At 58.5% G+C, this 24,831-nt stretch overlaps 10 protein-coding genes across 10 annotated transcripts; 6 read left to right on the top strand and 4 right to left on the bottom strand.

Moving 5' to 3' along the window:
- Positions 1-93: 93 nt before the first annotated feature.
- Positions 94-5,255, bottom strand: SDRG_13484 (hypothetical protein; the record flags this gene model as incomplete). Its single annotated transcript, XM_008619576.1, has 2 exons — positions 214-5,255; positions 94-151 (listed from the first exon to the last, which is right to left on the bottom strand). Exons 1-2 carry the CDS (start codon positions 5,241-5,243, stop codon positions 94-96), a joined length of 5,088 nt encoding a protein of 1,695 aa, XP_008617798.1. The 5' UTR covers positions 5,244-5,255.
- A 405-nt stretch (positions 5,256-5,660) lies between these two features.
- Positions 5,661-7,282, top strand: SDRG_13485 (hypothetical protein). Its single transcript, XM_008619577.1, has 3 exons — positions 5,661-6,682; positions 6,732-6,925; positions 6,980-7,282. Exons 1-3 carry the CDS (start codon positions 5,933-5,935, stop codon positions 7,257-7,259), a joined length of 1,224 nt encoding a protein of 407 aa, XP_008617799.1. The 5' UTR covers positions 5,661-5,932; the 3' UTR covers positions 7,260-7,282.
- A 711-nt stretch (positions 7,283-7,993) lies between these two features.
- Positions 7,994-10,356, top strand: SDRG_13486 (hypothetical protein). Its single transcript, XM_008619578.1, has 11 exons — positions 7,994-8,202; positions 8,249-8,344; positions 8,399-8,537; positions 8,587-8,728; positions 8,777-8,827; positions 8,876-9,041; positions 9,089-9,351; positions 9,397-9,510; positions 9,561-9,644; positions 9,693-10,155; positions 10,202-10,356. The coding sequence occupies exons 1-11, from the start codon at positions 8,030-8,032 to the stop codon at positions 10,227-10,229; spliced, it is 1,719 nt and encodes a 572-aa protein (XP_008617800.1). The 5' UTR covers positions 7,994-8,029; the 3' UTR covers positions 10,230-10,356.
- Positions 10,294-11,341, bottom strand: SDRG_13487 (hypothetical protein; the record flags this gene model as incomplete). Its single annotated transcript, XM_008619579.1, has 2 exons — positions 10,294-11,194; positions 11,247-11,341. 2 exons carry the CDS (start codon positions 11,339-11,341, stop codon positions 10,294-10,296), a joined length of 996 nt encoding a protein of 331 aa, XP_008617801.1.
- A 1,330-nt stretch (positions 11,342-12,671) lies between these two features.
- Positions 12,672-13,927, top strand: SDRG_13488 (hypothetical protein). Its single transcript, XM_008619580.1, has one exon. The coding sequence runs from the start codon at positions 12,692-12,694 to the stop codon at positions 13,832-13,834; it is 1,143 nt and encodes a 380-aa protein (XP_008617802.1). The 5' UTR covers positions 12,672-12,691; the 3' UTR covers positions 13,835-13,927.
- A 370-nt stretch (positions 13,928-14,297) lies between these two features.
- Positions 14,298-15,769, top strand: SDRG_13489 (hypothetical protein). The gene has a single exon (XM_008619581.1). The coding sequence runs from the start codon at positions 14,334-14,336 to the stop codon at positions 15,705-15,707; it is 1,374 nt and encodes a 457-aa protein (XP_008617803.1). The 5' UTR covers positions 14,298-14,333; the 3' UTR covers positions 15,708-15,769.
- Positions 15,770-16,365: 596 nt separating this feature from the next.
- Positions 16,366-17,782, top strand: SDRG_13490 (hypothetical protein). Its single transcript, XM_008619582.1, has one exon. It carries the CDS (start codon positions 16,469-16,471, stop codon positions 17,735-17,737), a length of 1,269 nt encoding a protein of 422 aa, XP_008617804.1. The 5' UTR covers positions 16,366-16,468; the 3' UTR covers positions 17,738-17,782.
- A 1,166-nt stretch (positions 17,783-18,948) lies between these two features.
- SDRG_13491 (hypothetical protein) lies at positions 18,949-20,953 on the bottom strand (the record flags this gene model as incomplete). Its single annotated transcript, XM_008619583.1, has 6 exons — positions 18,949-19,610; positions 19,662-19,880; positions 19,931-20,015; positions 20,062-20,200; positions 20,448-20,527; positions 20,690-20,953. The coding sequence occupies 6 exons, from the start codon at positions 20,951-20,953 to the stop codon at positions 19,039-19,041; spliced, it is 1,359 nt and encodes a 452-aa protein (XP_008617805.1). The 3' UTR covers positions 18,949-19,038.
- Positions 20,954-21,669: 716 nt separating this feature from the next.
- On the top strand, positions 21,670-21,900 carry SDRG_13492 (hypothetical protein; the record flags this gene model as incomplete). The annotated part of the gene is made up of 1 exon (XM_008619584.1): positions 21,670-21,900. One exon carries the CDS (start codon positions 21,670-21,672, stop codon positions 21,898-21,900), a length of 231 nt encoding a protein of 76 aa, XP_008617806.1.
- A 569-nt stretch (positions 21,901-22,469) lies between these two features.
- SDRG_13493 (hypothetical protein) lies at positions 22,470-24,592 on the bottom strand. The gene is made up of 10 exons (XM_008619585.1): positions 24,387-24,592; positions 24,233-24,328; positions 24,059-24,188; positions 23,865-24,015; positions 23,610-23,817; positions 23,484-23,561; positions 23,130-23,431; positions 22,976-23,080; positions 22,677-22,924; positions 22,470-22,630 (listed from the first exon to the last, which is right to left on the bottom strand). The coding sequence occupies exons 1-10, from the start codon at positions 24,572-24,574 to the stop codon at positions 22,520-22,522; spliced, it is 1,617 nt and encodes a 538-aa protein (XP_008617807.1). The 5' UTR covers positions 24,575-24,592; the 3' UTR covers positions 22,470-22,519.
- Between the last annotated feature and the right edge of the window lie 239 nt (positions 24,593-24,831).

Genomic DNA, 24,831 nt, shown 5'->3' on the forward strand with positions numbered 1-24,831 from the left:
ACCGTGACGATGCGCCACATCTTGATGTCACAAGCGTACACAACACCCCGCCAGCGCAGCGTGAGGATCCCGTTGAGCACGGCCGAGGCGCGGTCAAGGTAGTAGACGCCGTTGTAGAGCCACCGGTCGGTCGTGTAGAGGTACTTGGCGCCTGCGTACAAGAGGAGCGAGTGGGTTGCACACGTCGGAGTTGCCGCGCGGCGACAGCAAAACATTAGTCGCGTCACGAGGTAGCAGAGACAATTGCAGGTGAAGACCGTGCCGACAAGCGTGACCAGCCGCGTGGGGCGTCCGATTTGAATCGAAGCGCTTTCGCACACGAGCTGCCAGTCGATTTGCTCAATCGTGCACGTGGGAAGGAGCGAAGCCGAGTGTTGGACGGGGTGCTGGATGCTGAGGACGGCGGCGACGAGCCACACGATCGCCAAATTGAGCGTCGCGTAAGAGATCGTGTACGCTTGAGTCAACGCCATAGCCACGTCGTTGACGACAGCGACGAACCAAGTGACTTCGCTCGCGGCGAGGCAAGTGGTATACCATGGGTTTTGCAATGCAATAAAGCCAGAGATGCGCCCGTCAAAGGCCAAGTCCAGCGCACTTGTCGAGAGGAGGCCCATCGCGGTCATACTGCGCAATAGCAAGAGCGGGCGGCCCACCCAGACCATGCCGCCGACCGAGTTGAGCGTGGCCATGTTCCAGCCTTCGACGTGGCCACAGCTCAGAAGAATGTACCCCGCGGTGGTGGCGGCGAGCACCAAGAGACAGTACGTGACGTACGTTGTGCCGATCGAGGCGTACCGCGCAGCGCTTTGGGGCAGTTGCCAGCTCAAGGTCGCCTGCGCCACCGGCTCAATGTACTCGGAGAGGAGCGTGAGGGTGCCATTGTCCCCTTGAAATCGAACTACTTGCCGATGCCCGATCGCCCAGTCAAAGAGCGAACACCAGCCGAAAAACGCGTACGAGGGGTCGTCCTCGCTCAAGAGATGCGCGTGTTCGAGCGTCAGCGTCGCTGATGGTGGTCTTCGTGCATAAGTGACCATGCCCACGCCGAGCTGCCACGTATCGTCGATTGCTCGACTGAGGTTCGGGAGCACCATAGGGGGTATGGCGTCCAATACCCGTACGGTTTGGGGGAGGTACTGCAAACAGGCTGCGCCATTGATCCTGTCGTGGTCGCAGATTTCTACGAGGGTCTTGTGCGGCGTTGTCACCGAGAGGTTGGCGAGCACGGCGGCTGCCAAGAGCATGTCTGCTGACGGGTACAGCTTGGACGTGATGTCCGTCGGGCACTCGCTCCCGTCCAGAGTGAACGCCATGAGTGTGCCGCCGTGGACTGGTTGGTTGGTCATCGATGGGTACGCGGGGCATAAGATTGAGGCACCAAACTGCATGAGCTTTGCGTCAAGCCAGGGCTGCGGTACTGCGTGCATTGCGTCGACAATCGTCATGTTGAAGTAGAGGTCTTGCACGAACTGCTGACGCCGGAGCGCGTCGCGTACACTGACCGAGATGCTGCGAATGGTGTCGAGGAGGCTTCTCGGACACGCCACCAAGTGCATGTCAATGGTGCCAAAGGGCCCGAGGCGCTGCCGGACAAGGCTCAAGCCATTGTCAAGAGGCCACGCGAGGACGCCTTCTTGGATTAGCGTCGTCTCCAACGAAGTGTTGGTATACAGAAACGAAGCGCTCGATCGGAGTAAACTCGTGCCGTTCGAGGACGTGGCGTTGACACCCATTGCATACAGAAGGTCGTTGGCAAAGCTCCAGTACATTTTGAGGGTCGTCGCCGAGTTGCGGCCGTACGTGCCGTTGATGGACTGGAGCGTATACGGGTAAGCGACGCCAAATGCATTTGTGATAACGTAGCTGTTGAGAAGCCCGATGCGCTTGTAGTTTTGCCACTGGGTCTCAAAAAGTCGAATGCCGTGGGCGACCCAGTATGCAGCTTCGTGGGGCGCCGAGAGATTGCTGCGCGCCTCGAGCGTCGTCGCGAGCCAGCTGTGTCCGAGGATCGAGCTGCGCAGCGTGCGCCCGATCGTCAGCTCGAACGCCTCGCTCCAGCACATTGCCCAGCTCGTCAGCGGCACGTTTCGAAGCAGCGGCTCCAAGTAGACTGCGCCGTTGGTGCGCATTGTGTCGCAGCGCGCTTGCCGCGCGTCCGAGATCGCCATGGTCCAATGCCGTTGGAGATCGAGAAAGCAGTAGGGCACAAAGACCCACGGCGCTTCACAGCCGTCGAGCCCGCGGATGCCATGCACAATGGTGACGAGCGACGTGCGCATACGTTGCTGGGTCATGGCGCCTGCCACGGGCGACACTGGAAGGAACGCTGGGTCTCTGGTGAATTGCCCGTTCCAGTTGACATGCGGCGCGTCCAGAGCGAGGTTGGTATGCGTGTTTTGAAGTAGAAATTGATCATTGAGCCAGGTAGCCAAAAACGCATGGGACCCCGAGAGGTTAAAGCCGGCCCAGAGCATGTCGTTGGCCAACGTGACTTTGGAGACAGCGAGGTACGAGATGCTGCCAGCAATGGAGAAGCACATGTACAATAGCCCAAAAAGCATCGAGAGGCGGTCCAAGCCAACGCGCATCGGCGATAAAATCAAGTACGGCAACCCAGCGTTCGGGCGCTTGTCGAGCGCCGCCTTCTCAGTCGTCTCGTTCGACGACAATACCGTCCACAGTTTTAGATCAAACGTATAGCGTTGGCCTCGACACCACAGCGGCACGAGACCACACATGACGCTCGACGCGTCGTCGACGCGCCACGTGTCCAAGTGCAATGTCGGAATTGGGTCCAGAAAGGCGGACGCGGCGCCGGATGCGATGACGTGGCACGACGAGAGCGCACGACGCGCCGAGGTGTATTTTTGGCGATGGAACGCGTAGGCCAAAGCTAGCGCCATCAGAACGGAGAGGACCTGGACGCCGTAGAGATGATACATTCGAGACGCATCGCCAATGGCAATGGTGCCCGACGTACACTCGATGGCGTAGTCCATGTCATGGCTGCGACACGTGCGGTTTAAGGAGGCAGCGATCGCGACTGGCGCCGCGCTCTCGAGTGCAAACGTGGCTATGAACGCCAGTAGCGAGGCGACGGGCGCGTATATAGAGGCCAGGACCGGGACCAACAAGAGACAAATGTCGTTGAGCATCGTAGCGACCCACGCCGCCTCAGTGCAGAGTACAAGGCGGGTAAAAAGCGGGCGCGGCACCAAGACGAGGTGTGAGGACGTTGTACTGTTCGCGAGCAGCTCCATGGGCGACGTGCTGAGTACGAGAATGGCCGTTGATCCGCGGGCAAAGAGTAATGGTCGGCCCACCCAACTCGCGCCGGCGACCGCGTTGAAATAGGCGAGGTTCCGCCCTACGATATCAAATTGCATCGTTGCGCCGTAGAGAAACGTGAGCAGCCCGACGCTAGCGAGTGCGATGCTGACGTAGGCCGAGAGGTAAAGCGCCAGTTGTGTCGTCGCCTCAAGGTACTGTCCGTCGCCGCTTGTGGCCATGACGCGGGGGATGTACCGGTTGGAGATGAGCTGCAAGGTCCTTATATCGCCTTGAAACGAGACGACTTCGCGGCGACCAATGACCCAGTCGTATATGCACAGCCAGCCATAGACCGACCATGGTGTGTCATCTAGAAGCCGTTGCTCTAGCAACGTCCACTCGGGGGGGTTCGTAAACTGAATGAGGCGCAGGTCGAGCGCTTTGACGGCCGCGATCACGTCTGGTATGGTGCGGACGAGGGCTTGGGGCAGTGGCGACAGCGCAATTACGCTCGCCGACGACTTGTTGAGCGCAGACAAGCAAGCGCTCGATGACTGGAGGCGACAGATACCCGGCGCATCCGAGCCCAACGGCACACCATAGAGCAGCTGTGCAAACACGAGCATCGGAGCATCGTACGCGACACGAAAGACCGTTGGAACGAGACACGGATCGTCAAAGTCAAAGGGCGCCTGGACGTAGCTTGTCTCTGTGTTGTGGAGGCAGAGGAGGCTGCCCCCATACAAGCGCGATTGGTTGCGCCACGCGGGGGGGCGGGGGGTAAACGCCCCGGCGGTCGCCAAGGACAGAACACCGGGTGGCTGCTGCGCCAGATGCGTATCCAGTGCATTAAAAAACGCAAGCAGCGGTGCCGGCACAGGTATATAGAAAGTATCAAACGACAAGAACGGTCCGAGGGTCGCATGCACGACGCCGGCACGACCGTCGTAGGTGCCATTTGCAGACGCCAGTGCGGCGTGCGATTCAAACGCAAAGTACTTGGGGTCGTAAAAGTTGGTGGCGCCGCGGATCGCACTCGCCCCGACTTGCTGCAGGACATAGACGTCGTCCAGCGGTATCCACATGTAGATCCAGGACGACCACGGTCCGTTCTCACGCGGCCAGTGTTTGGGTGTGACGGTATGTTCCGTCCCGAGCGCACTTCGGACGTTGATGGTCTCAGCGATACTCGCCTGCCACCGGTTTTGCCACGCGAGCTCAAAGGACGTGAGGTTATACGACGCCCAGAACGCAACTTCGTCCGTCATCGAGAGCGTGTTGGTCGATGTTGTCGTGAGCCAGTGGCGACCTGCGGCCGACAACTGCAGCGTTGCCTCGAGTGTTACAGTGAAATAGCCCGTGGCGCCCCCCCAGACGCTCAGAAAAGCGTCCCAGCGGACGTTGCGCAGAATGGATTCGTAGTACACGGCCCCGTTCGAGGCATACAAACGGCGACAGCGCGCCTGACGCGCTAACGTGTGCGCGACTTCGAACGTTTGGTTGAAATCAACATAGCAAAACTGCGTGCTCATGCGGAAGACCCACTCGGGCCGCATGCTCCGCAGGTTGGCAATTGCGTGGGGTACCGACGTGAGCTCCGAGTAGATGAGGCGCCGAACGTACGTGGGCGCGATCGACGTGAACGAGACGGGCGCGATATAGCTCTTGCGCTGCATCGCGCGCGGTGCCAAGAGATCCCAGTAGCCCGAGCGCATCGTCAGGAGCGCGGTGTTGGCAGCGTCCACGAGGTACGCTTCGTGTCCGCTGAGGTTGTACGCCGCCCAGTACATATCGTTGGTTAAATACGGCGTTAGCAGCGAGAGGTAATAGACGCCACTCGCTATCGAGAGCGCGATGAAGACGTAGCCAACAAGAGGCTCGGACCACCGGAACCGCTGAGCCAAGGCCGGAGAAGTGTGCAGAGGCAGTGGCCCCGCTGCCGGTCGGACAGCACTGTTGAACGACGGCATGATACACCTCGCAAAACAGGCAGCAAATCGGTAACCGCTGCCAGATTGCACTTTCTGACGTGAACCGATGGCAGAAATAGTAGGAAACGCCTTTGCTACGTGACACGCATCGGCACACTGTTCTACATGACGTGGAATGCCGTGTATACGTCAGTGCTTACGTGTGCCATCGAGACTCCGAGTTCACGCTGCACCAAGTACCAGCCTCGAAGTAGCAAATGAGAGGTGTCCTCAAATGAGAGCGAGGTAGTTGTCATGAAGCTCCTGGATCCATGCTCCAGGATTACTCTACGTTGTTAAGGACACTGCGATGTCGCTCGTCATTCCGTGCAAGAAGGCATGCACCGCCGTCCGTCAGCTTTTTCCGAGCTGTCGCTGGCCGTGGTACGACCGAGGCTTCACTGGAGATCCAGCGTGCAAGCGTTGAAGGGCCAACGCTAGACGCACGCAACTTTCGTCTCTCCCGCGCGCGTTCGCCGCGGCCATGCAAATCTACATCAGGGCTCCTCGTCTGTCGCGACTGTACGCACTGATGTGGCCGCAACGCGCCGCCAACTGCATAGGCATGGCCAACGCCAGCGCCCGCCGTGCAAAAAGAGCCACACTCTGCCATCGACCATCACTATCGTTGGGTGTGGTTAGTCATCACCATCGGCCAGTCCATTCTTTGCCCTTTCTTGACGACGACGATGGACCCTGCGCAGCTTGAGCGGCTCCTCCACGACGACGTCGACGACGCGTCGCTCGAGATGCTCCGCAACATGATGCTCATGACCGTGCCGACGACGCCCGCGCCGGCGATGACGGGCTCGAGCGACAGCAGCTCGCCGTCGCCCGCAGCCAAGGCCAAGGCCAAGCCCAAGCGCACGCGGAAGCGCGAGTCGCACGAGCTCGCCTACCTGCGCGACAAGGTCGTCGACTACACGTCCCAGCTCGAGGCGCTGCAGCGACGAAAGGACCGCGCGGCCGAGGAGGCGTCGCCGTGGGAAACCGTGTCGCGGCGCCAAGCGTCCGAGCGTTATGTTGTCGAGCAGGAGAATGCGAAGCTCAAGCAAGCGCTCGAGCACCAGCGCGACATTGCGCAGACGCTCCTTGAGATCGTGACCAAGCGGCCACGCCTCATGGAGATGCCGCACGTCGCCGACACCAAGATCCACCGGCTCGTCGTCGAACCTGCGGGCGAACGGCGGGCGACCGCCAATGCCATTGTGCAAGCCGACTATGCACGACTTGAAAGCATCTTCCTCACGCGCAAGCTCCATGAGACGACCGAGATGGTCCAGAACACGTCGATTGCGTACGACGAGACGGTGGGCACGATACGCATGGACTGCACGATGTGCGAGACGCACAATGTGGGCTACGAGCGCTGTGGCGAGGCCATCTGGCAGCTCTACAATAATCTAGTGCCGATTGAAGTCAAGGACACGTACTTTACGGTAGCCACCTTGATCGACCAGCACCACATCTAACCCACTCACTTTCTAGATGCTGGAAGACTGGGATGCTGACACGTCGTATGGGCGTCTGGTCATGACGACCCGGGGCACCGAAGTCCAGTGCTTGATTGTCCAAAAGCGCTTTATCGAGTCGAATCGCATCGTGATTTGCTCGAGCACGATCGCCGAAGACGAGAAATACCCGTACCACAACGACGCCTACATCCTGCACGAAAGCACATGGTAAGTGTTGCGATTGGCATTGAGATTCAGGTTGAGATTGAGATCAACGTTTAGGCTCGCAATTGAAAAGATGGACGAGAATACGGCCCGCGTGAAATTTTGCAGTCGGGGCGCCGTGCCCTGCGCCGAGAAGGCGCGGCACCCGACGCTGTTTGAGTCGACCAAGGCAACGTCCACCGACAAGCAGCTCCTCCCGCACTACGTGGCGCTCGCCGAGTTTATGCTGTCGTGCTACCAAGCCCACTTTGATGCGATCAAGCAAGCCCTCGAGACCATGCTCCAGCCGTACATCGACGCGAATAATCGCCCAAAAGACAGCGTTTTCGAAATTTAAAAACACGCAAAAAGATACTTTTTCAAGTTGAAGTCGCCTCGTTTTGGCGCGAAGATGCCCAAACGCAGGGATTTTGTGCACAAGCGACCGTAGGTGAGCAAGAATCCTCACGAGGTGTGTTGGGGAGCCCGATCCTAGCGACGTGGCCCTTCGCAAGCTCGATAGTACTGTTACTGCGTACTCGTAGTGCCTTTTCCCAGGCTCATCTAGCAGCGAGGAAGCAGGCATTGGCTCTGAAATCTGCGTCTCGTTGGCGTTGGACGTGTAAAGTCCGCAATGGATGCCTTTGTGGTATCGTAGATGCGAGAGGCAGCCAGGCGCGGACGCACCCATCATGTGTGCGTCTAAAATCACGCCGCTCTAGGATGCGTGGCAAGCCTCACTCCTTGGCAACAGCTCTTGGCAATGCATTCCGACGCACTCGTCGACTCGGTACTACTGGCAACACTCGTGATGGCTGCCGCCGCACGTGTTCGGCCCTAGTATCGCGCCATGCAAATCCGTCTACACAACCCGACGGTATAAATATATTCTCCATCATGGTCCCTTGCAGAAAGGAGCCTGGGAAGGATACCTCAGGGACTCGGTGGCTATGACGGCAGACTTGTAGCTTGGGTGTATTGACTCGAAGCTCGACACTCGACACCTTGGACAGGCCGTGTCTGTCTCTGTTCGTGTTGGGTGATTCTAGCCGTCGAGCGGGTTGACGGTATCCGGACAGCATGGTTTCGAAGCTCAAAGTCCACGTCATACCGTCAAAGGTGGAGTCGATGAGGACGATGCTTCTGCTCGCTACGCTGGCGTCTACGACGTGGGCGCTCAAGATGGAGCTGCACCGCCACGACGACATGCTGCCCGTCAAGCGCGACCGGGACTCGCTGCGTCAGCTTCGCCGTCTCGACGATGGCACGTACCAAGGCGTGCCTCTCAACCTGGGCATGGGGTAGGTGACTCAGCCATGGCCCGCACGTGCTTAGCGCCTGATGTAGGACGCACTACGCCTGGATCTATGCTGGCAATCCGCCGCAGCGCGCCTCCGTCATCATCGACACGGGCAGCCACATCACGGCCTTCCCTTGCAGCGGGTACGACGCCTCCATGTTTGCTGTAGCAATGGATCCATGACGCATCGGCCATAGGTGCCACGGGTGCGGACAACACACGGACACGCCGTTCGACATTGCCAAGTCGTCGACGCTGCAGTACCCGCAGTGCACGGCGCGGCCACCGTTCAGCTGCTCGGCGTGCTCTCGGGAAAACCAATGCCACATCTCGCAGGTACACGATCCTCATCGCGCCGCACCGTCGCATCGTCCGCTGTATCTAGTCGTACACGGAGGGCAGTAGCTGGGACGCTGTCATCGTCGAAGACCACGTCTGGCTCGGTGACACGGCGCCGACGCACAACGACGCGCTCAACACGTCGTTTGGCACACGCTTCATGTTTGGATGCCAGAAGAAGGTCACGGGTACGCTCTTCTACCTCGGCTTCCGCCATGCAACGGCTATCTCGGTAGGGCTGTTTGTCAACCAGGTGGCCGATGGCATCATGGGCGTCTCGGACACAGGTGCGATGGGGATGCGCTTCAAGAGGACTCATGAATCGACCATTCTAGCCAGCACCAACATTGTCCGGAAGCTCTACCAAGAAAAGAAGATCCCAGCCAACGTCTTTTCGCTCTGCTTGACACCGAATGGCGGCACGATGGCGCTAGGGAGCGTCGAGACGGCGCACCAGCGCGAGCCGCTGCAGTACGCCATGGTGTCGACGGCCAACAACGGGTGCGCTTTGTGCACGCAACTTTGCATATGAAGTCGTGCGTTCGTAGGTGGTATGCAGTCCACGTCGAGTCGCTTCGCCTCGGCAACAAGCCCCTCGACGTTGACATTTCGTCCATGAACTCGGGCCGCCACCGGGTCATTGTCGACAGTGGCACGACCGACTCGTATTTCCCAACCAATTACGCATCGATATGGAATGCAGCCTTTGAAGCTGCGACCGGACAAGCGTACATGACAGACGACGGCAGCTGCAAGGGGTATGCTGCCGACGACGTCGCGTCGTTCCCGCCGTTTGAAATTTCACTGCGCGGTTAGTGCGTCATCCAACTTGATAAATTGAAACTTTTTATGGTAGGGATCGATGGCACCAGCTCGGCCATCTTGCGCATTCCGGCGTCGCAGTACATAGTCGCCAACAACCAAGGCCAGCTCTGCAGCACCATCTTCTTCACGGAAGCCAACGGCGGCGGTACCCTCTTTTTTTCCAGCGCGCAAAGGATCTCATCCTATGTCTCTTAGTCATTGGCGCCAACATGATGATTGGCCACGAGTTTGTGTTCGACTTGGACGCACAGCGCGTCGGCTTTGCGCCGGCCAATTGCGGTCCGTCTTTGAATGCTTGTGGGGAGATATGATATACGTATGCACTAGACTATCGCGGGCTGGAGCTCGAAACCAAGTTTGACGTGACGACGAATGCCACGGCTCTGCCCGTACTGCCACACCCCACCAACTCGTCAATGAATGCGACGCTGGATGTGTTGGTGCCCACCAAGCCACCGGTGGCGCCGCAGCTCAAGGGCGCGTCGACGCACGCAGCGTCAGCGCCGTTTGCGATCGACTTTTCAAGCACGTTGTTTGTCTTTGTCGGTGTCGCGTGCGCGGTCATCGTGCTCGGCATTGCGTACCGGCTCGTCTACCGCAAGCGGTCGCGCGCCGACCAATCGTGGACGAGCGTCCCGACGCTGCAGGACGAGGCCGAGGAAGAGGAGCATCATGGCGTGCTCCCCGACGAGGCCGATGCCGACGCGCCCAAGCGCAACAGCTTGAGCGATGACGACGACGACGAGTTTTTCGATTCCGAAGGCTACGTCATGTCGCCCCGCAGCCTCCGGTATAGTCCAACACGAGCACCACGAGCCTCATTCCATTTTGTCCAGGAAATGCAAGGAGGCGTTCGAGCCGTGAAAACATCATAGTGTACATCGATTGACTAAATCTAATGTCGTAGCGTACTAACTAGTGGAAGGCCCTAATACCGCCGTGCAAGGTGCACGACGGTGGACGGGCCACCGCGAGGGGTCATGTCGTCTTGCTGCATGTCGCTAATGATCGTATCGAGAAAGTCCCGGTCGCTAAAGAGGCTGTCAGTCGCAAGCATCTGGAACGGCGCAGGCCGATAGCCGTACGACGCTGGCAGCTCCAACGCGGGCTTCCACGGTTCGGCCATGTAGCGTGGCGGCGGCTCCATATAAGTCGGCGGATGGTGCGGTCGTCGGTGCATCAGCATCGGGTTCAAGTACGCTTCGTCCTTCATGGACATGGGCGGTGCATACGTCGGCGACGCCTTGAGCGCCTCGTTGTTGCTTGGCCGGACAATTTCGGGTGTCGGTGGTCGCTTGGGCTTGGTCTTCTTTGCGGCCGCGTCCGGGTTGAGCGCCTTGAGCTGCTTGGCGCCGGTCCGCGTCGACTCGATGCGGAAGCTCAGCGATGAGAGCACGTCGACAACAACGAGATGGCCCATCGAGTGCGGCGCGAGGAGGAAGACCTTCATCTGATGCTGGACGTTGCTCTTGACAAAGCGAGAGCTGACCCAGCCATAGTGCCACGAGTTGCGCTTCGAGTTGATCTCAAAGATCTGGCGACCGGGAATGTACCCATCAAACGACGGGTTGTCTATCCGCTTGGCCTGGATCCACGTGTCGCCTATCAGTGGCGGCGACGGCGGCGCTTCAAACGTCGCTTGCGGCACCACGTCGCCGACGAGAAGTGACTGCGACGCTTCGAGATCAAACTTGGCATAGACAACGAGGTCGGCCTGCGTGCTGGCTGTCTCGACGAGCAGCGTGCTGCCGCAGTAGCCATGGGCGTTGTGTGTCTTGCAGCAGTGCGGGAAGCAGCGCAGGTTCTTGTGCCCCGAGCTCTTGTTGTTCCTAGAGCGTAAGTTTGCATGAGCTTCCGCGCATGCATGTAGCCTCAGCATACCGCTTGTACGACGTCTGGAAGAGCGGCTCGTTGCATTCGAGGTGGATGAAGCGGCTTTGCTTCGTCGCCGACGTGTACATCAAGCTCGTCGTCATCCTCGCTCGGCGCAAGCAATATTGAACCACCAAGTGAAACAGCGGAATGCTGTGCTGCAGTGGGACAGAGGTTGGAACGGGGCGTTATAACGTGTGTCAATATATGTATTGTCACAGGGAAAGCCACCACGCAAATTCACAATATTGAATATTATATGCTGCAGGGTATGTATTGTGGAAGGTTCCAATTCCGATGCTCGCATGGTGCGATTTGATTGGTTGGAAAGAAGAAATGACGGCCACGATGTAATAAGATTAGACTTGGTGTTTGTATACCGACGTGGCCAGCTGGGACCTGCGACACGGCGCCGAATCATCGTGTTTCTGGATATAAAGCTACACATTTAAAATCACATTGTTTTTTGTTACCTTTATATTTGTATGCATATCATCGAAAACGAAATAAAACGTCAGCACGCGCTGGAGACTGGGCATTTTTGGGCGCGAAATTTTCAGCGCGCACGCAACGTGATTGGCTGTTGCTCCATCAACTAAACGACCGACTAATCAAGGCAAAACGGTTTGTCCCATCAGAAAATGCCCACCCATCGATTTCGTCACGACCACGAGGCCGCATTCGGCTCTGTCTCCTAGGACTTTGGACTGGCTTTGCATTCGAGAACGGTACATATCCAGGATCGTTTACAAAGAGGTACTACTCCATCCAGCGCTGCGTGAGGGTGCGAATTGCTTCAGAAAAGCACCGGCCAAGGATAATGGAGCTGAAACGGGCTCCGCGAAGACTTGTGGCGAGCGATGGCACCAACGTAGTGAGCCGGTCCTTGCAATAACCACACCACCTCTGATCAACTACGCTAGATGTATGTAAGTACTACCATGGATAGATAAACCCCTCTTGCTCGCTTGATGAACGTTGTGCAAAGACGGCTCGTGCAACGTCAAGGGGTAGGGCCATGGCGCTGCCACTTGGCTCTCGATGGTGGTAATCGCGCGTGAGTCGCAAGATGGAATTTTGTCGGCCAAAGATCGACACCGTTCGATTAGTGTATCGCCTTGGATGGTGCGATCTCGATTGGTCGCCGTACGCAGGATCCAGCGCTCGTTTTGCGTTTGCAGCGTGCGGTAACGCGGCAGCGCCCGGCACCACATTTTTCGAGGACACGACCGACGCAGCTCGTGTCCACTCGTTCAAATATTGGCCGCTGTGATAGCGCAAGCGCCGAGTACCCGCGGCACTGGCGCTCGTCTGGCGCGCCGGGCCTTGGCCACCGTTCTTCCCACAGTTCTTGGGACAAAGTCCAGCGTGATTTAGTTAGTCGGTATGGAGTCTACTCGAACGGCTGTCGTGGACGTGCACCATTTCCGAGGACGTTGGTCACAATCAGAGCGATGGTCATCAGCGATGTCGGTGGCGTCGGCCGCGGCGGCGTGCACATGGTCTTCAGCACGAGCTGCTTGCAGCCGCACCGCTTCTTGCTCTCGTCGTCGCTGCAGCTGTCGGCAGCTCGCGTTGGCCACGACGGTGCGCTCTCCGAGGCCATTGCCGGGTGCTCGCTGGCGCAGCAAGCGGCCATCGAGGCCGAGCCGACCTTCTTTGCCCACTACACCCGCGTCTTTACCCGCGCGTTCTCGCCCCACCCACAACCCGATGTCACCGACGAGTACGACCCTTACAACAAGCCGTTCGCGCTGCGAGCCTTTCTACAGACGCTGCCGCCAACCATTGCCACAGTCATTGCGCTCGTCGACGCCGACTATGTGTTGCTGCGTCCATGGAGCGACGTGCACAAGGTCGTCGACGGCCACGCTCTTGCGCAGGACTGGAGCGTCTACTTGGACGATGCGCCACGCACGGCGCTCCGGCAACGCCTCTGTCGCAGCCAGGCGTGCAAGCAAACGGTGCAGCAGCCCCCGTTCGTGGGCCTTGGCCCGCCCTACCTCTTTACACTCTCTGATGGCTTGCGCTTCGTCGACGACTATTGCGAGCTGGTGGTGCGTGGCCGGGCACTGGAGAAGCACGACTGGATGCTCGAGATGGTAGCTTATGAAGTCGCAGTCGCCAACGCAAATGTGCACCACGAGAAGCGCCAGGACCTTGGCGTGACCGACCCGCACCTGCCGCTAACGTCCGAGCACTGGGCCTTTCTAAGCGATTCAGAGGAAGATCCATGCATCGACCCGATCGAGATTGCATGGCCAAAGGCGCCGCCGACGGGGCTGCACTATTGCCAAGTGTATGGCCCTCAGCCAGCGTTTTATAAGTACGATGTGCCCGAAGACATTGTCGAGTGCAACAGCATGTTCCTCGCGCTGCCAGCGACGACGACGCCAGCGACGACGACGCCAGCGCACGACCGTGTCGCCCGCCATGAGAACTGGGTCGCCTGCAGCCTGCTCAAGTGGATCAACTACGCGCTGCTTCAAATCAAGACGCGCACGTGTCGACGCGGCTTCAACACCTTTCGCGGTCTCATTCTTACCAACATGACGGGCGACGGGACCGCATACCCCCAGCGGTCCACCCAAGAGTGACTTTGCTTGAATAGACTAAGTATAGCACTTGTACATTGTTTAGTAATCTAGTCGTCGATCTTTTGGCTAAAATACACACTGGATGCAGCACTGGATGGAGGACTCAAGCAGGTCAAACGGTGCGAGTTATTCTTGTTTGTTATTATGCAGGCAGATGAAAACTGCAGCGTCGTGCACCCTACGCTTTATGCTCACGACACTGTGAACGACTCGACGAGTCTCGATGTAGCGACAAATTACGTTACCAAAGGAATGCTTTCGTAGTTGCAAGCCCTCCTAGCGCTACCAATATGCGCGCGTCCACGTGCGCAAGTAGCGCGCTCGGGCAGCTTGCACGTGCGGGGTGATTTGGCGCGAAGAGTTGTCCTTGCTACGGATGCCAATCTGCGCCATAGACGATGACCGTTCGGGACAGAAGATCGTCAAGCGGCCATTTTGTATTCGGTACTATTTCCGGTTACTACTTCCGGATACGACGACCCTATACAAACGCAAAAGCATGGCAATCGCAGCGCGCCGGCCGCCGGTCTGGGCCGCGGCCACCGCGTGCTTCGTCCTCGCGTCGACCTTTCTCGCGCTCACGTACGAGTCGTCGGTTGTGGTCCATGCGCCGGCCGCGTACCTGCATTCGGCGCCCCGCAGCGGCAGCGTGCACATTCTCTTCAGCACGAGCTGCGACCAAGGCCATCGCCGGCTCCTCTCGAGCACGTTCCAGCACTCGGCGACGCGCGTGCACCATCGCGGCCCGATGACAGAGATCATCTCAGGTTGCTCGCCGGCGCAAGAGACGGCGATCAAGCACGAGCCGGTGTTGTACTACGACTACCACCGGCACTTTGCGCCCTCGTTCAGTCCGCACCCGGTGCCCAACGTCACGGACGACTACTCGCCATACAACAAGCCATTTGGCCTGCGCCACTATTTCCAGCACGCGCGATCGCCTGCGAGCCTTCGCGGCGACTTGCCGTTCGCACTGTTTGACGCCGACTTTGTCTTGCTCGCGCCGCTGCACGTCAACACGGGCGCTGATCTCTCGGCGCACTATGTGGGCCAGCGTACAGGTCCCGTCTACGACACTGTGCGCGACGGCGTCGCGATCGCGCACGACTGGGGCAACTACATGGGCGCGGCTTGGTTCCGTGACGCGCTGCATGGCACACAAGCAGAGTTCTGCGCCGGACTGCCCTGCGCCAGCGTGAGCGAGGCCGACGGGCTCGAGTTCTATGGCCGCGCCGGCCCTCCGTACATTATGACCAAGTCGGACGGCGAGCGCTTCGTCAACGACTATTGCGACTTTGTCGTTCGGGCGAGAAAGAAATTTCCAGACCAGTGGATGGTCGAGATGTACGCGTACTCGCTCGCGGCCGGCAACCACGGTATCAAGCACACGATTGTGAACCATTTGGGCGGCAACTGGCCCGGTGGCGAGCCCTTGGAAGCATGGGACTTTGCGCCAGCGAGTATTGCCAACCCGTGCGACGACGGCGACGTCGTGCTCCCACCGACGGCGCCGACCGCGTTGCACTACTGCCAGCGCTTTGGCTTGCTCGAAGACCAAGACAAGGGCTTTCATTTTTACAAGTACTCGATGCCAAAAGACTTGATGGAGTGCAATGCGATGCTCCTCGCGCTGCCGCCACCGAGTCAGTGGTCCGACGTCAACCGCACGTACAGCGACGAAGGCAAGCGGCGCGTCAAGCGCCATGAGGTCTGGGCCGCGTGCTCGCTCGCCAAGATCATGAACGAGGCGCTTGTGCATGCCAAGGCGAAGGGCTGTCTCCACGGCTTCAACGCGTACCAGGGCCTGCCCCTGAACGAGTCGCCCGCCCGCGATAGCGCGTACCCGCGCAAAGCGACGCCGACCAAAAACTAGTCGTATACCCATCGCACTTTGTTATACTGCTTGTACTACATATATGTCCTACTGAATCGCGATGCGACGACCGAGGCTGTTGCTGCAACTCTGCACCGTCACGGGCGATGCTTTCAGCAGCTCTTTCAGCCTTTGTCGTCGCGGCCTCGAACTTACGTACGCCGCGGATCTCGCAGACATAGAAGAGCCTGGCTGCGAGCTACCGGTACGAAGGCGAGCTCCTCGCGCGTCCATTCAAATGCATCACACCAAAGAGCGATCACCCAAACCGCCCACGACACCACGTCGAGCGCGCCAGGTGGCGCCAGGTCGGACAATCGGGAGCGACAGGGTGTGCTGGCTGCTCTTGTGTGGCGGTGAGGCTGCGCAGGCGTGCTTCAACGTTGGCGCGAAGTGACCCAACCGTCGCAGAGGCGCGGCCCACTCGCAACGCGCGGCAACGCCGATTCACGCCCAAGATCCATGCGCCGGCGGCCCGATGCAGGTAACGTTGAACCTGTCGCGGGTGGCGGCCCGGTAGCTGCGCCACGAGTTTGCCTTTTTTTCATTGGATGAAACTGTCCAAGATCGCGATCTCTTGCAATTTGTATACTATACAGCATACGAGGTGCCACCACGTGGGTTGAAGTTGGCTCTTCTGGGCCATTCACCAGATGGCGCTTCAACGTGTCACAGGACGGGGCCGATCCTTGGCAACTTCTTTGTCAGTTTTCCTTTTGCCAGCCCGCGCCCGCAGCAGCAGCAGCTCGATCAATACAAAAATGACCTCGACTCCTCCTCCTCCGAAGCGCGTCTTCCCCAAGAACGCCCGGTACCCCGACGAGTTCTTGCAGAAGATCCCCAAGACGGACCTCCATTGCCACTTGGACGGCTGCATCCGCCCCGCGACGCTCATCGAGCTCGCGCAAGAGCAAGGCGTCGAGCTCCCGACGTACGACCTCCAGCAAATGAGCACGTGCATCTTCAAGGAGACGTACAACAACCTCGAAGAGTACCTGCGCTGCTTCGCCTACACGTGCGCCGTCATCCGCAACCCGGAGGCGCTCGAGCGCGTCTCGTACGAGCTCGGTGTCGACCAGTACGCCGTCGGTGTCCGGTACTTTGAGGCCCGCTTTGCGCCGCAGCTTCTCGCTGACGCAAACACCATGTCGATCGAGCAGGTGCTCATTCACGTCAACAACGGTCTCCAGCGCGCCACGGACAAAGCCAACGCGCACGAGGACGTGGTCTCGGGCAAGGCGCCGCGCTTCGGCTTTGGCATCATTGTCTGCGCGATGCGCTTCTTCCTCCCCGTCTTTGGCCCGTACTACGAGCACTTTTGCTTTGTCCACAAGCACGAAGAGCCCCACCGTCTGTATGGCCTTGCGTCGATGGCGCTCATCACGCAGGCGTATGCGGCCAAGGTCGAGCACAACCTCCCGATCGTCGCCCTGGACATTGCGGGCGCTGAGAACGGCTTCCCGGCCTCGGACCACATTGAGGCGTTTGCATACGCGCACAAGAAGTTCATGCACAAGACCGTCCACGCCGGCGAGGGCTTTGGCCCCGAGTCCATCTTCCAAGCGATCACGGACCTCCACGCCGAGCGCATCGGCCACGGCTACCACCTCTTCCATCCTCACGAGATCCGGAAGGACATGTCGGACGAGGACAAGCAGGCGTACTGCGACGGCCTTGTCAACTACATGGGCAACATGCGCACGTGCGTCGAAGTGTGCTTGAGCTCCAACCTGCAGACCGTGCCCGCGATCGAGAACGACTGCGCGCGCCACCCCGCGACCAAGTTTATCAACGGCAAGCTCGCGGTGACGCTCTGCACGGACAACTGCACGGTCTCGCACACCGATATGGTCCGCGAAGTCCGCCTCGCGGTCGATGCGCTCGACCTCTCGCCGGCCGAGCTCCGCCGCGTCATTCTCACGGGCTTCAAGCGCTCGTTCATGCCGGGCGACTACACCGAGAAGCGCAAGTACGTCCGCGACATCATCAACTACTACGACGAACTCGTCAAGGAGTACAACATCGAGTAAACGCTGTAAGACAGAATTTGAGTTGAGTTTCCAGTGGAAAAGACAGTATACAGGGTCTCTGGCCGCGTTCATGGGCGGTCTGGAAGCCTTCGTTAACGTCGTCGCGTGCAAAGACTACGCCCCGTATGATACGTAGGACACTAGAAGAAGGAAGAGATGAACTATGGCGATCAAGACAGGGGGACAGCTTGGTTGGCTGCTGCAGCCACCGGAAGTACATGGACTTGCCCGCGGAAGCTCGTACTTCGCCCGCTTGTCCTCGTCGAGAAACATCGCTCCAAAGATTGGGATGCCGACGATGCCTTCATCTGATTGGCTCATGTTCCAACCAATCAGGTGGGCCTAATTGCGATCTGCATTGGAGATTTTCAAACTCGTACAATTGTACCAACCAATCGAGGAACGCCATCGCGTTGGGCGCCCACCCTCACATACGCTGTTTCCCACGCACTGCATGCAATCCGCTGCTTTATTCTGTCGCAGTGACCAGTTGCTAAATCCACCCAACCACAAGCCCGTCTGAGATAGGATCGATGGCACTCGGATCCAAAGAACGGACTCGGTCTTCTCCTAGGCGCTCTCGATGGGACTTGCGCAAGCGTCATTTACGTCGTGCACATCGGTTGCAGCAGAACGCGTGGCATCAGCCATAGAGGCTCCCATCCTCTTGCCACGTCATATGAGAATGGGGGTCTGTCGTCATCCAGGGACATGGCCCGTCTTGAGCCCTCTTCACTTTCCCGCGAGATGAATCGAGTCGGCTCGAGGGGCCATGCAACTTCCTACAATCATACTTGAAATGATCCTACTTCCTAGTTGGTTCCCTCGCCACTTGCAACATGCTCAGTGTATGGATGAGTTTTTCATGACGTATAAGCTATCGAAGTTGTGGAGCTGTTCTGACTCAGAAGTTGCGTTGCAAGCGATGTAGGTTCTTGGCATCCGGGAACCATAAGAGTGCACTGGTTGTTTATGTTGTGTGCATGTACAAGTACCAGCACGATTCAACTTGAAGTAGAACGACGGGGCTGGACGAGTGCCCGCGATTTGGTGCAGCGAGCTCGCCACGTCATAGGCTCGACACTGGTCCAGATCACATGACGATTCATGGGTGGACCACAAGTTCGTTCCGCCCAGATAGGAGTGAGGAACTGTAGCATTCGCCATCGTTGCCAGCTGTAGCTGTGTTGTGCACCTTGTACGCAACAAAGTGCACAAAAACAAACTTTTAAATTCAAACATTACAGCGAGAACTTAACGTCCATGCACAAGGGCCGACCAGTCGAGAGCTGCGGGACCTGCTAGTACTTGTTCAGCATAAACTCACGGAGCGCGCGAAGGAGCTCCGTGTACGTGATGTCCATCGAGTGCTCCTTCAACGCCGAGATGAACGCGTATGTCATGGCGCCGGTGGGTTCGCCGTCAATGACCGCGTCCGCCGACGTCTGCGAGTCCATGCAGCCTGAGAAGAGGACGACGTCGCCTTTGGTAGTATTATTCTTGATGAACTTGACCGCAACCGGGCCCGACGTCGGCGCGGCGGGCGCCGAGAACGAGCTGTACGCGCCCTGGAAGCCACGCTTGGCCGCCTGCGTATCGCCGCGGAGGAAATCAAGGCCGGCGCAGAAGAACTTCTTGACCGCGACGAGGCGATTGTCCTGCTCGTGGATCTGCAAGTTGCCGTCGATCGTGTACGTGAACGGGAGGTCGAGCGCCGAGCCCGAGTGGCAGCAGTCAAAAATCGCCGTGAGCTTGACACCAGCGGACAACGGCGCGCAGAGAATGGCGTGCATTTCGTCGTCGGTGATCATACCAGCCGTGGTGTAGTCGACGGGGCAAATGGTCTCGTCCATGCCATCGGCCTCGTCACCTTCTGTACATGTATGTGAGAACCACCGTTGCAACGCACAAAATGTCAACGTACCCATGTCCTTCACCCGCGAACCGTGGCCGCTAAAGAAGAAGACGAGCGAGTCGCCGGCCTTGGCGCCCTGCACGAGCCAGCGCATGCCCGAGATGATGTTGGCGCGCGTAGGGTGAGCGTAGCCATTGCCGTCGTCCGTGAGCTTGCGCATCGTGTTGGTGGGGAAGCCGTACTTTTCAAGGACAAAGTTCGAGAGGTTCTCGACGTCCTTGATGCAGCCTAGATACATCTACGTTAGCGAACATGAGCCGGATTCGATGGAGTCGTACCGCGGAGCTTCCCCTTGGTGTTGTAGTAGTTGATACCGATAAAGAGCGATTTCTTTGCGTTGTGGTATCCCTGGTGGTGCTGCGCCTCAATACAAATGAGACTATGTTCATACAGCCACAGCCAAGCCTACCCATGCGTCGGTCGGCGGCGGCGCCGTCGCGTTCTTGGTGCTGTTGCGAATGTGCTCGTCGATAAGCTGGTTGCCATACTCCTCAAGCTTTTTGAGGTGCTCCGGGTTTTCGTTGATCTGCTTGGTGAGGTTTGAGAGGCTTGAGAAGAACGACATGGTAGTTGCTTGACACTTTGCGGATGAGGCGGGAGTAGTTTTCACTTGGTCCCCGTTTTGGCCAAATATTATTATCAAGGTTCCCATTTCAACATCAATATATTATCAACTGGTCCCCGTGCCAAAATGGGCCGAATCATAGTCATTTCAACAACAGCCATGCATAGCAAAAATGCAATCGACCCATGAGCATTAGAATAAAAACATCGAGTCGACAGTGCAGAATGTACCAAAACATGCAGCCTTCGGTCGAGTGGTCCGAGTCCCAGTCGCAGAAGCACTCTTCGTCGTCATCGACCGGCGCCTCGTACTACGTGAAAGCAAAGCCGCCATCGGCTCTGCTGTTCCACCAGATCGCACCCATGTCGAGTGTGGCCATGTACTACGCCGCTTGATGGAAACCACATGGTTCCTGTCGTCGAGCGCGCGCTGCCTTGTCGGCGATGTCGTGTGCCAAGAGGTACGCAAGTACGTCCGCATGACCTTCCCGCGCCGCCCAAAACATGCCTCGGTATGTAAAGCGCTCGTGTTGATGCTCGATGAGGAACTGCACAATCGCCAAGGCCAAGTGCCCCGCAGCCGCTGCCCAATCGATGGCGCGCGTCGTGCAGCCTTCGCCGCGGTACCCGTGGACGGAGCGCGCAACCTCAAAGTGGCCTCGGTGCGCGGCACGGTCCATCCCCTTGGTCGTCCCGCCTTCGTTGTGCGACGCCGCCAACAACTGGAGAACGTCCATGTGGTTGTTGCGCGATGCCGCATAAACTTGGTGCAGCCCTCGGTTCGGTGGAGGCACTCAACTACTTTGAAATGGCCATAGCAGGCCGCGCCATTCATTGCCATTGTCGTACAGCCTTCGGTACGGTGCGTGTGCAGGCATGTGACAATGTCGAGGTGTCCATCGTACGCGGCAGTGTCCATGCTAAGGGTCGTGCACGGCGCGTGGCACTTTGTATGGAGGCAGCGCACAACGTCAAGACGATCTGCGCCCGCCGCTCTGTCCATTCAACGGTACCTTGCAGAACGTCGCGGCGTACGATAAAGTTGCCTCAGAGCTGTGGGTCGACGCCTTTCGCCTCGACTGGCCTCGCAATGTTGCCGGAAGCCGGCATCCGCGCGCGCTGCTGGCGCTTGATTCGCTCCAAGGACATGACACGCCTTGTACCATGGCAAAGAGAGCCACATTGGTCTGGATGGGTCTGGATATGCATGTCGACGCCTTTGACGCATATGCGAATGACGTCCCGTACGAGGACGACGCGATTTACATTGCTCAGATCTTGGCGGCGCCCATGGAGAACGTCTGGCTGGACGAGATCGCGACGCTGCTGCAGCCCCCAAAGGCCCTCGCGACGACGGCGGCTCTCGGCGGCCACACGCGTCTACTTCAGTGCGTGAGAAGGGCATCAACCTCGCCGACATGGTCTATCTGCACTGGCCGTCGCCGGCTTTGCGATGGATAAGATCGCGTACAACGGGCACCTCGAGACGCTCAAGGTGCTTCACGAGGCCGGATCGACCGGGTGCTCGGCCAAGGCCATGGACTACGCCGCGACCAACGGGTTTCTGGATGTCGTGCGCTGGTTGCATGCGTACCGACTCGAAGGCTGCTCGATCGCGCCATCTATTACAGACACGTCGAGATCGTTGCGTTTCTGCAAGCGCAGTACCCAGCGCTCCGTGTGACGCCGCATGGCCACTGCTGACAGCGAAGGTGAAGATGGTCAGGTAGCGGTCTTTGATCGCGTTCCATGTGGCGAAGGTGGTCTGGATTGCCAGTGTATCATCCGGATACATGGCTTGACCCTCTCCGTGACGTGATGTGATTGGTCAACTGGACCGACACAAATTGTCAGATTTCACGGGCTGTAGACGTCCAACGATGACGCGACGTGGCGCGTTGGCCTCTCCAACATGCCTTCTTTGTACCTGCCAAATATGAGCGATTTCATTTTCCAGCGCAATGTCGTGGTGGCTCGGCGACACACACACAGATCCAAGCCGAGCCGGATTGGCTAAAAATAGTAGCCTTTTTAGCGAATCAAACCTCACAATGGCCTGGATCGGGTACGTGGCGTCGTTCTGTGGCAGCATCAAGCGTGCGCTATTGTCTGGCATCAAAATGACGATCATCCGCGACGTTTCCTCGCCGGTCGTTGTACAGTAGTAGGAGCGTGAGGTGCAATGTTTGCTGCTATAACTCGTGGTGCTAGAGTCCACAGAAGACGCCTGTCTCTAGATCCAACCAAACGGTGCACACGAGCAGACAATATGTACTCCTTTCTACTATCTCATGCTATGACAACTACTCCGAGTCGCTCTCTGGAATCGAATGCAGATCTGGCGACCGCGAGAGGCGGCGCTGGGGCGACGGTGGCGTCGGTGGCGTCATGGGGCTTCCATCCCCCGACTCAAACTAGACAGAGGATTCAAATTCAGATCCAGATATCTGCGTCGCGTACCAGTTCTGGACTCACATCCATTGCGTTGAGTGCAATCGGGCGCGGCGACGGGGAGTGGTCGCTGGTCGAGAGGCGTACCCAGCGCGTCTTGGCACTGCACTTGCGGCGCAAGAGAAACGTCAGGCAGAGGAGCACAACTCCCATGAACGAGCACGCGACCAGCACGGTCAAGAGCGTCTCGTACTGGTACCAGAACGAGTTGATCGGAGGCAGCAGTAGCGGTCCGCTCGCCACGCTTGGTCCAAACACTACGTAGCCGTCCTGAATCTCAATCTGAATCGCAACCGGTCGCCACGTACATAGCGCGCGGCTGTTGGCATCGCAGCGCGCGGGCGCAAACCCAATGCGCCGGCCTTCCATGTCAAAGATGACATTGTAGTTGAGCATCGTGCTGGCGCCAAGAACTAGACAAGATATCGTCTTCTGGGACCATTCATAGAGGATACAGCGTACCACCGCTGCCCGACGGCTCGGAAAAGTGAAAGCTTGACGTGTAGTGTCCGTCCTCGCTCACTTTGGTATAGTATTGCGTCGCTGGGATCTGAAGCGTGATCATCGACGACCGGGTCGGACCCCGCAGCGTCAGCACGATCGGTGGTAGCTGCCGAAGTGCGTCGTCCGTGAGAAGGTCCTCGACGTTATCCAGAAACTCATGGCCGCCCGAGAGCTCGGTGAACGCGGCGTTGAACGCCGACGCCGCGCTGCTCGGGAAGAACGAGTCGGTCGTGCCGCTGTCGACAATGACGCCGCGGCCACTAGAGCAAAGCTCCTCGATAGCACCAAGGAGGATCCCAAGGAGGCGCGTACTGGTTGTAGGTCGCCGGCGCGATCCCGAGCGACTTGTTGCCAACGCTGATATCGAGAAGCTCGACCGTGAACCAGCCACTACATATCCCAATTCACTTGGTACAAGGAGAAAGAAAATGGAGGTACCTGGCGGTGAGGAGCGGCGTGTACACGGGGGCAGCGACGTGAACGCTTTCATCGGCGCCGCCGAGGACCATTTGCCCGCCATTTTCGGCAAAGCAGAGCGAGAAGAGGTTGCGATCTACCCTCTTGGCCGAGACGAGGTACGCCATGAAGGTATTCCGGTCCTGCGAGAGCCCCATGATCCCATTCTCTTTTTGCCCGATGAAGAGCCCTAGATCGCAGTACAGTGCACATAGCGAGGTATTTGCATGTGCGTACCGGTCTCCTTGGTCTGGCATCCAATCGGGAACCGCACGCCCGCCGCCGCCATGCTCGATGTCGCATTGCTCTCGCCACTCGCGTCCAGCGGCCCGACCCAGCAGAGCTCGTTGATCAGTAGCGCCGACCACATACTGCCCTCGGCGTAGCTCTAGCATCGCGTGTCAGATCCAGTCCGAGTCGACAGTTCGGACCTGTGAGATGCGGCATTGGTCTTGCTCGCAGGATGAGCAGCCGTCAAACTCGTCGCACTGCATGAAGCGCGCGGTCGACGACTTGGCAATGTCGTACGGCGGGTCGGTGTGCGTACCGCAGTTGGGGCATCTACGCAAGTTGCAGAGGCCATTGGAATCGAAGCGGCGTCCTACGAGGCGCACGGAAGCGCCGTCAAGTGGCTGCCCGTGTCGACAATCACCGAGGCCTTCTGCGGCGGTAGCCCCATGTACAGCTCAGCATAGTGCGTGCTACAGAGGTCAGAGGTAGTATCATGCAGGAGCCGTCGGCCATGGCGCTGCATCGTACCCGGCGCCCACGCCGAGCGGAACTTCGTTCTTGAGAAACAGCGCCGTCGTCGCGTTGGCCGCGCTGTCGAGGCGCCGCCGGAGCGGCAGGGCGCGCTTGAGGCCCATGCGCACGACGCGGCCTTCGTCGAGGCTCATGACCCATGGTAGCAGCGCGAGACCGCAGACGAGCTGCACCACCATCATCATCGTCGCCGAGCACGAAACAAACACCAAACTGGGATCGACACTATTCTGCCCGATTTAGGTCAAATAGGGTAAACATAGACGCTTTCGGTTTTATGCAATCTGATCAGCCCGAGGCAAGCCCACAGGCGAACGAGCGTGCTCCAAGCTAGCTTTGTTGTGCCGAAACGATGCCAAAGGCACGTCGCGAACGACTACTCTCGAGTATCCTGTGGTTCCGCCAGGAAGGCTGCGACATTAAACGTGGGCCGCGCCATAGG

The sequence above is a fragment of the Saprolegnia diclina genome, assembly GCF_000281045.1.
Source record: "Saprolegnia diclina VS20 unplaced genomic scaffold supercont1.60, whole genome shotgun sequence".
NCBI lineage: Eukaryota > Oomycota > Saprolegniomycetes > Saprolegniales > Saprolegniaceae > Saprolegnia > Saprolegnia diclina.

Excerpts from the sequence above, each read along its gene's own strand:
- SDRG_13485 (XM_008619577.1), top strand. The coding sequence starts at position 5,933 with ATGGACCCTGCGCAGCTTGAGCGGCTCCTCCACGACGACGTCGACGAC. Across the intron at positions 6,683-6,731 it reads TCAAGGACACGTACTTTACG|ATGCTGGAAGACTGGGATGC; the intron begins GTAGCCACCTTG and ends CTCACTTTCTAG. Across the intron at positions 6,926-6,979 it reads ATCCTGCACGAAAGCACATG|GCTCGCAATTGAAAAGATGG; the intron begins GTAAGTGTTGCG and ends ATCAACGTTTAG.
- SDRG_13486 (XM_008619578.1), top strand. The coding sequence starts at position 8,030 with ATGAGGACGATGCTTCTGCTCGCTACGCTGGCGTCTACGACGTGGGCG. Across the intron at positions 8,345-8,398 it reads ACGGCCTTCCCTTGCAGCGG|GTGCCACGGGTGCGGACAAC; the intron begins GTACGACGCCTC and ends CATCGGCCATAG. Across the intron at positions 9,042-9,088 it reads GTGTCGACGGCCAACAACGG|GTGGTATGCAGTCCACGTCG; the intron begins GTGCGCTTTGTG and ends GTGCGTTCGTAG.
- SDRG_13488 (XM_008619580.1), top strand. The coding sequence starts at position 12,692 with ATGGTCATCAGCGATGTCGGTGGCGTCGGCCGCGGCGGCGTGCACATG.
- SDRG_13489 (XM_008619581.1), top strand. The coding sequence starts at position 14,334 with ATGGCAATCGCAGCGCGCCGGCCGCCGGTCTGGGCCGCGGCCACCGCG.
- SDRG_13490 (XM_008619582.1), top strand. The coding sequence starts at position 16,469 with ATGACCTCGACTCCTCCTCCTCCGAAGCGCGTCTTCCCCAAGAACGCC.
- SDRG_13493 (XM_008619585.1), bottom strand. The coding sequence starts at position 24,574 with ATGATGATGGTGGTGCAGCTCGTCTGCGGTCTCGCGCTGCTACCATGG. Across the intron at positions 24,329-24,386 it reads CCGCTCGGCGTGGGCGCCGG|CACGCACTATGCTGAGCTGT; the intron begins GTACGATGCAGC and ends TGACCTCTGTAG. Across the intron at positions 24,016-24,058 it reads ACCAATGCCGCATCTCACAG|AGCTACGCCGAGGGCAGTAT; the intron begins GTCCGAACTGTC and ends ACGCGATGCTAG.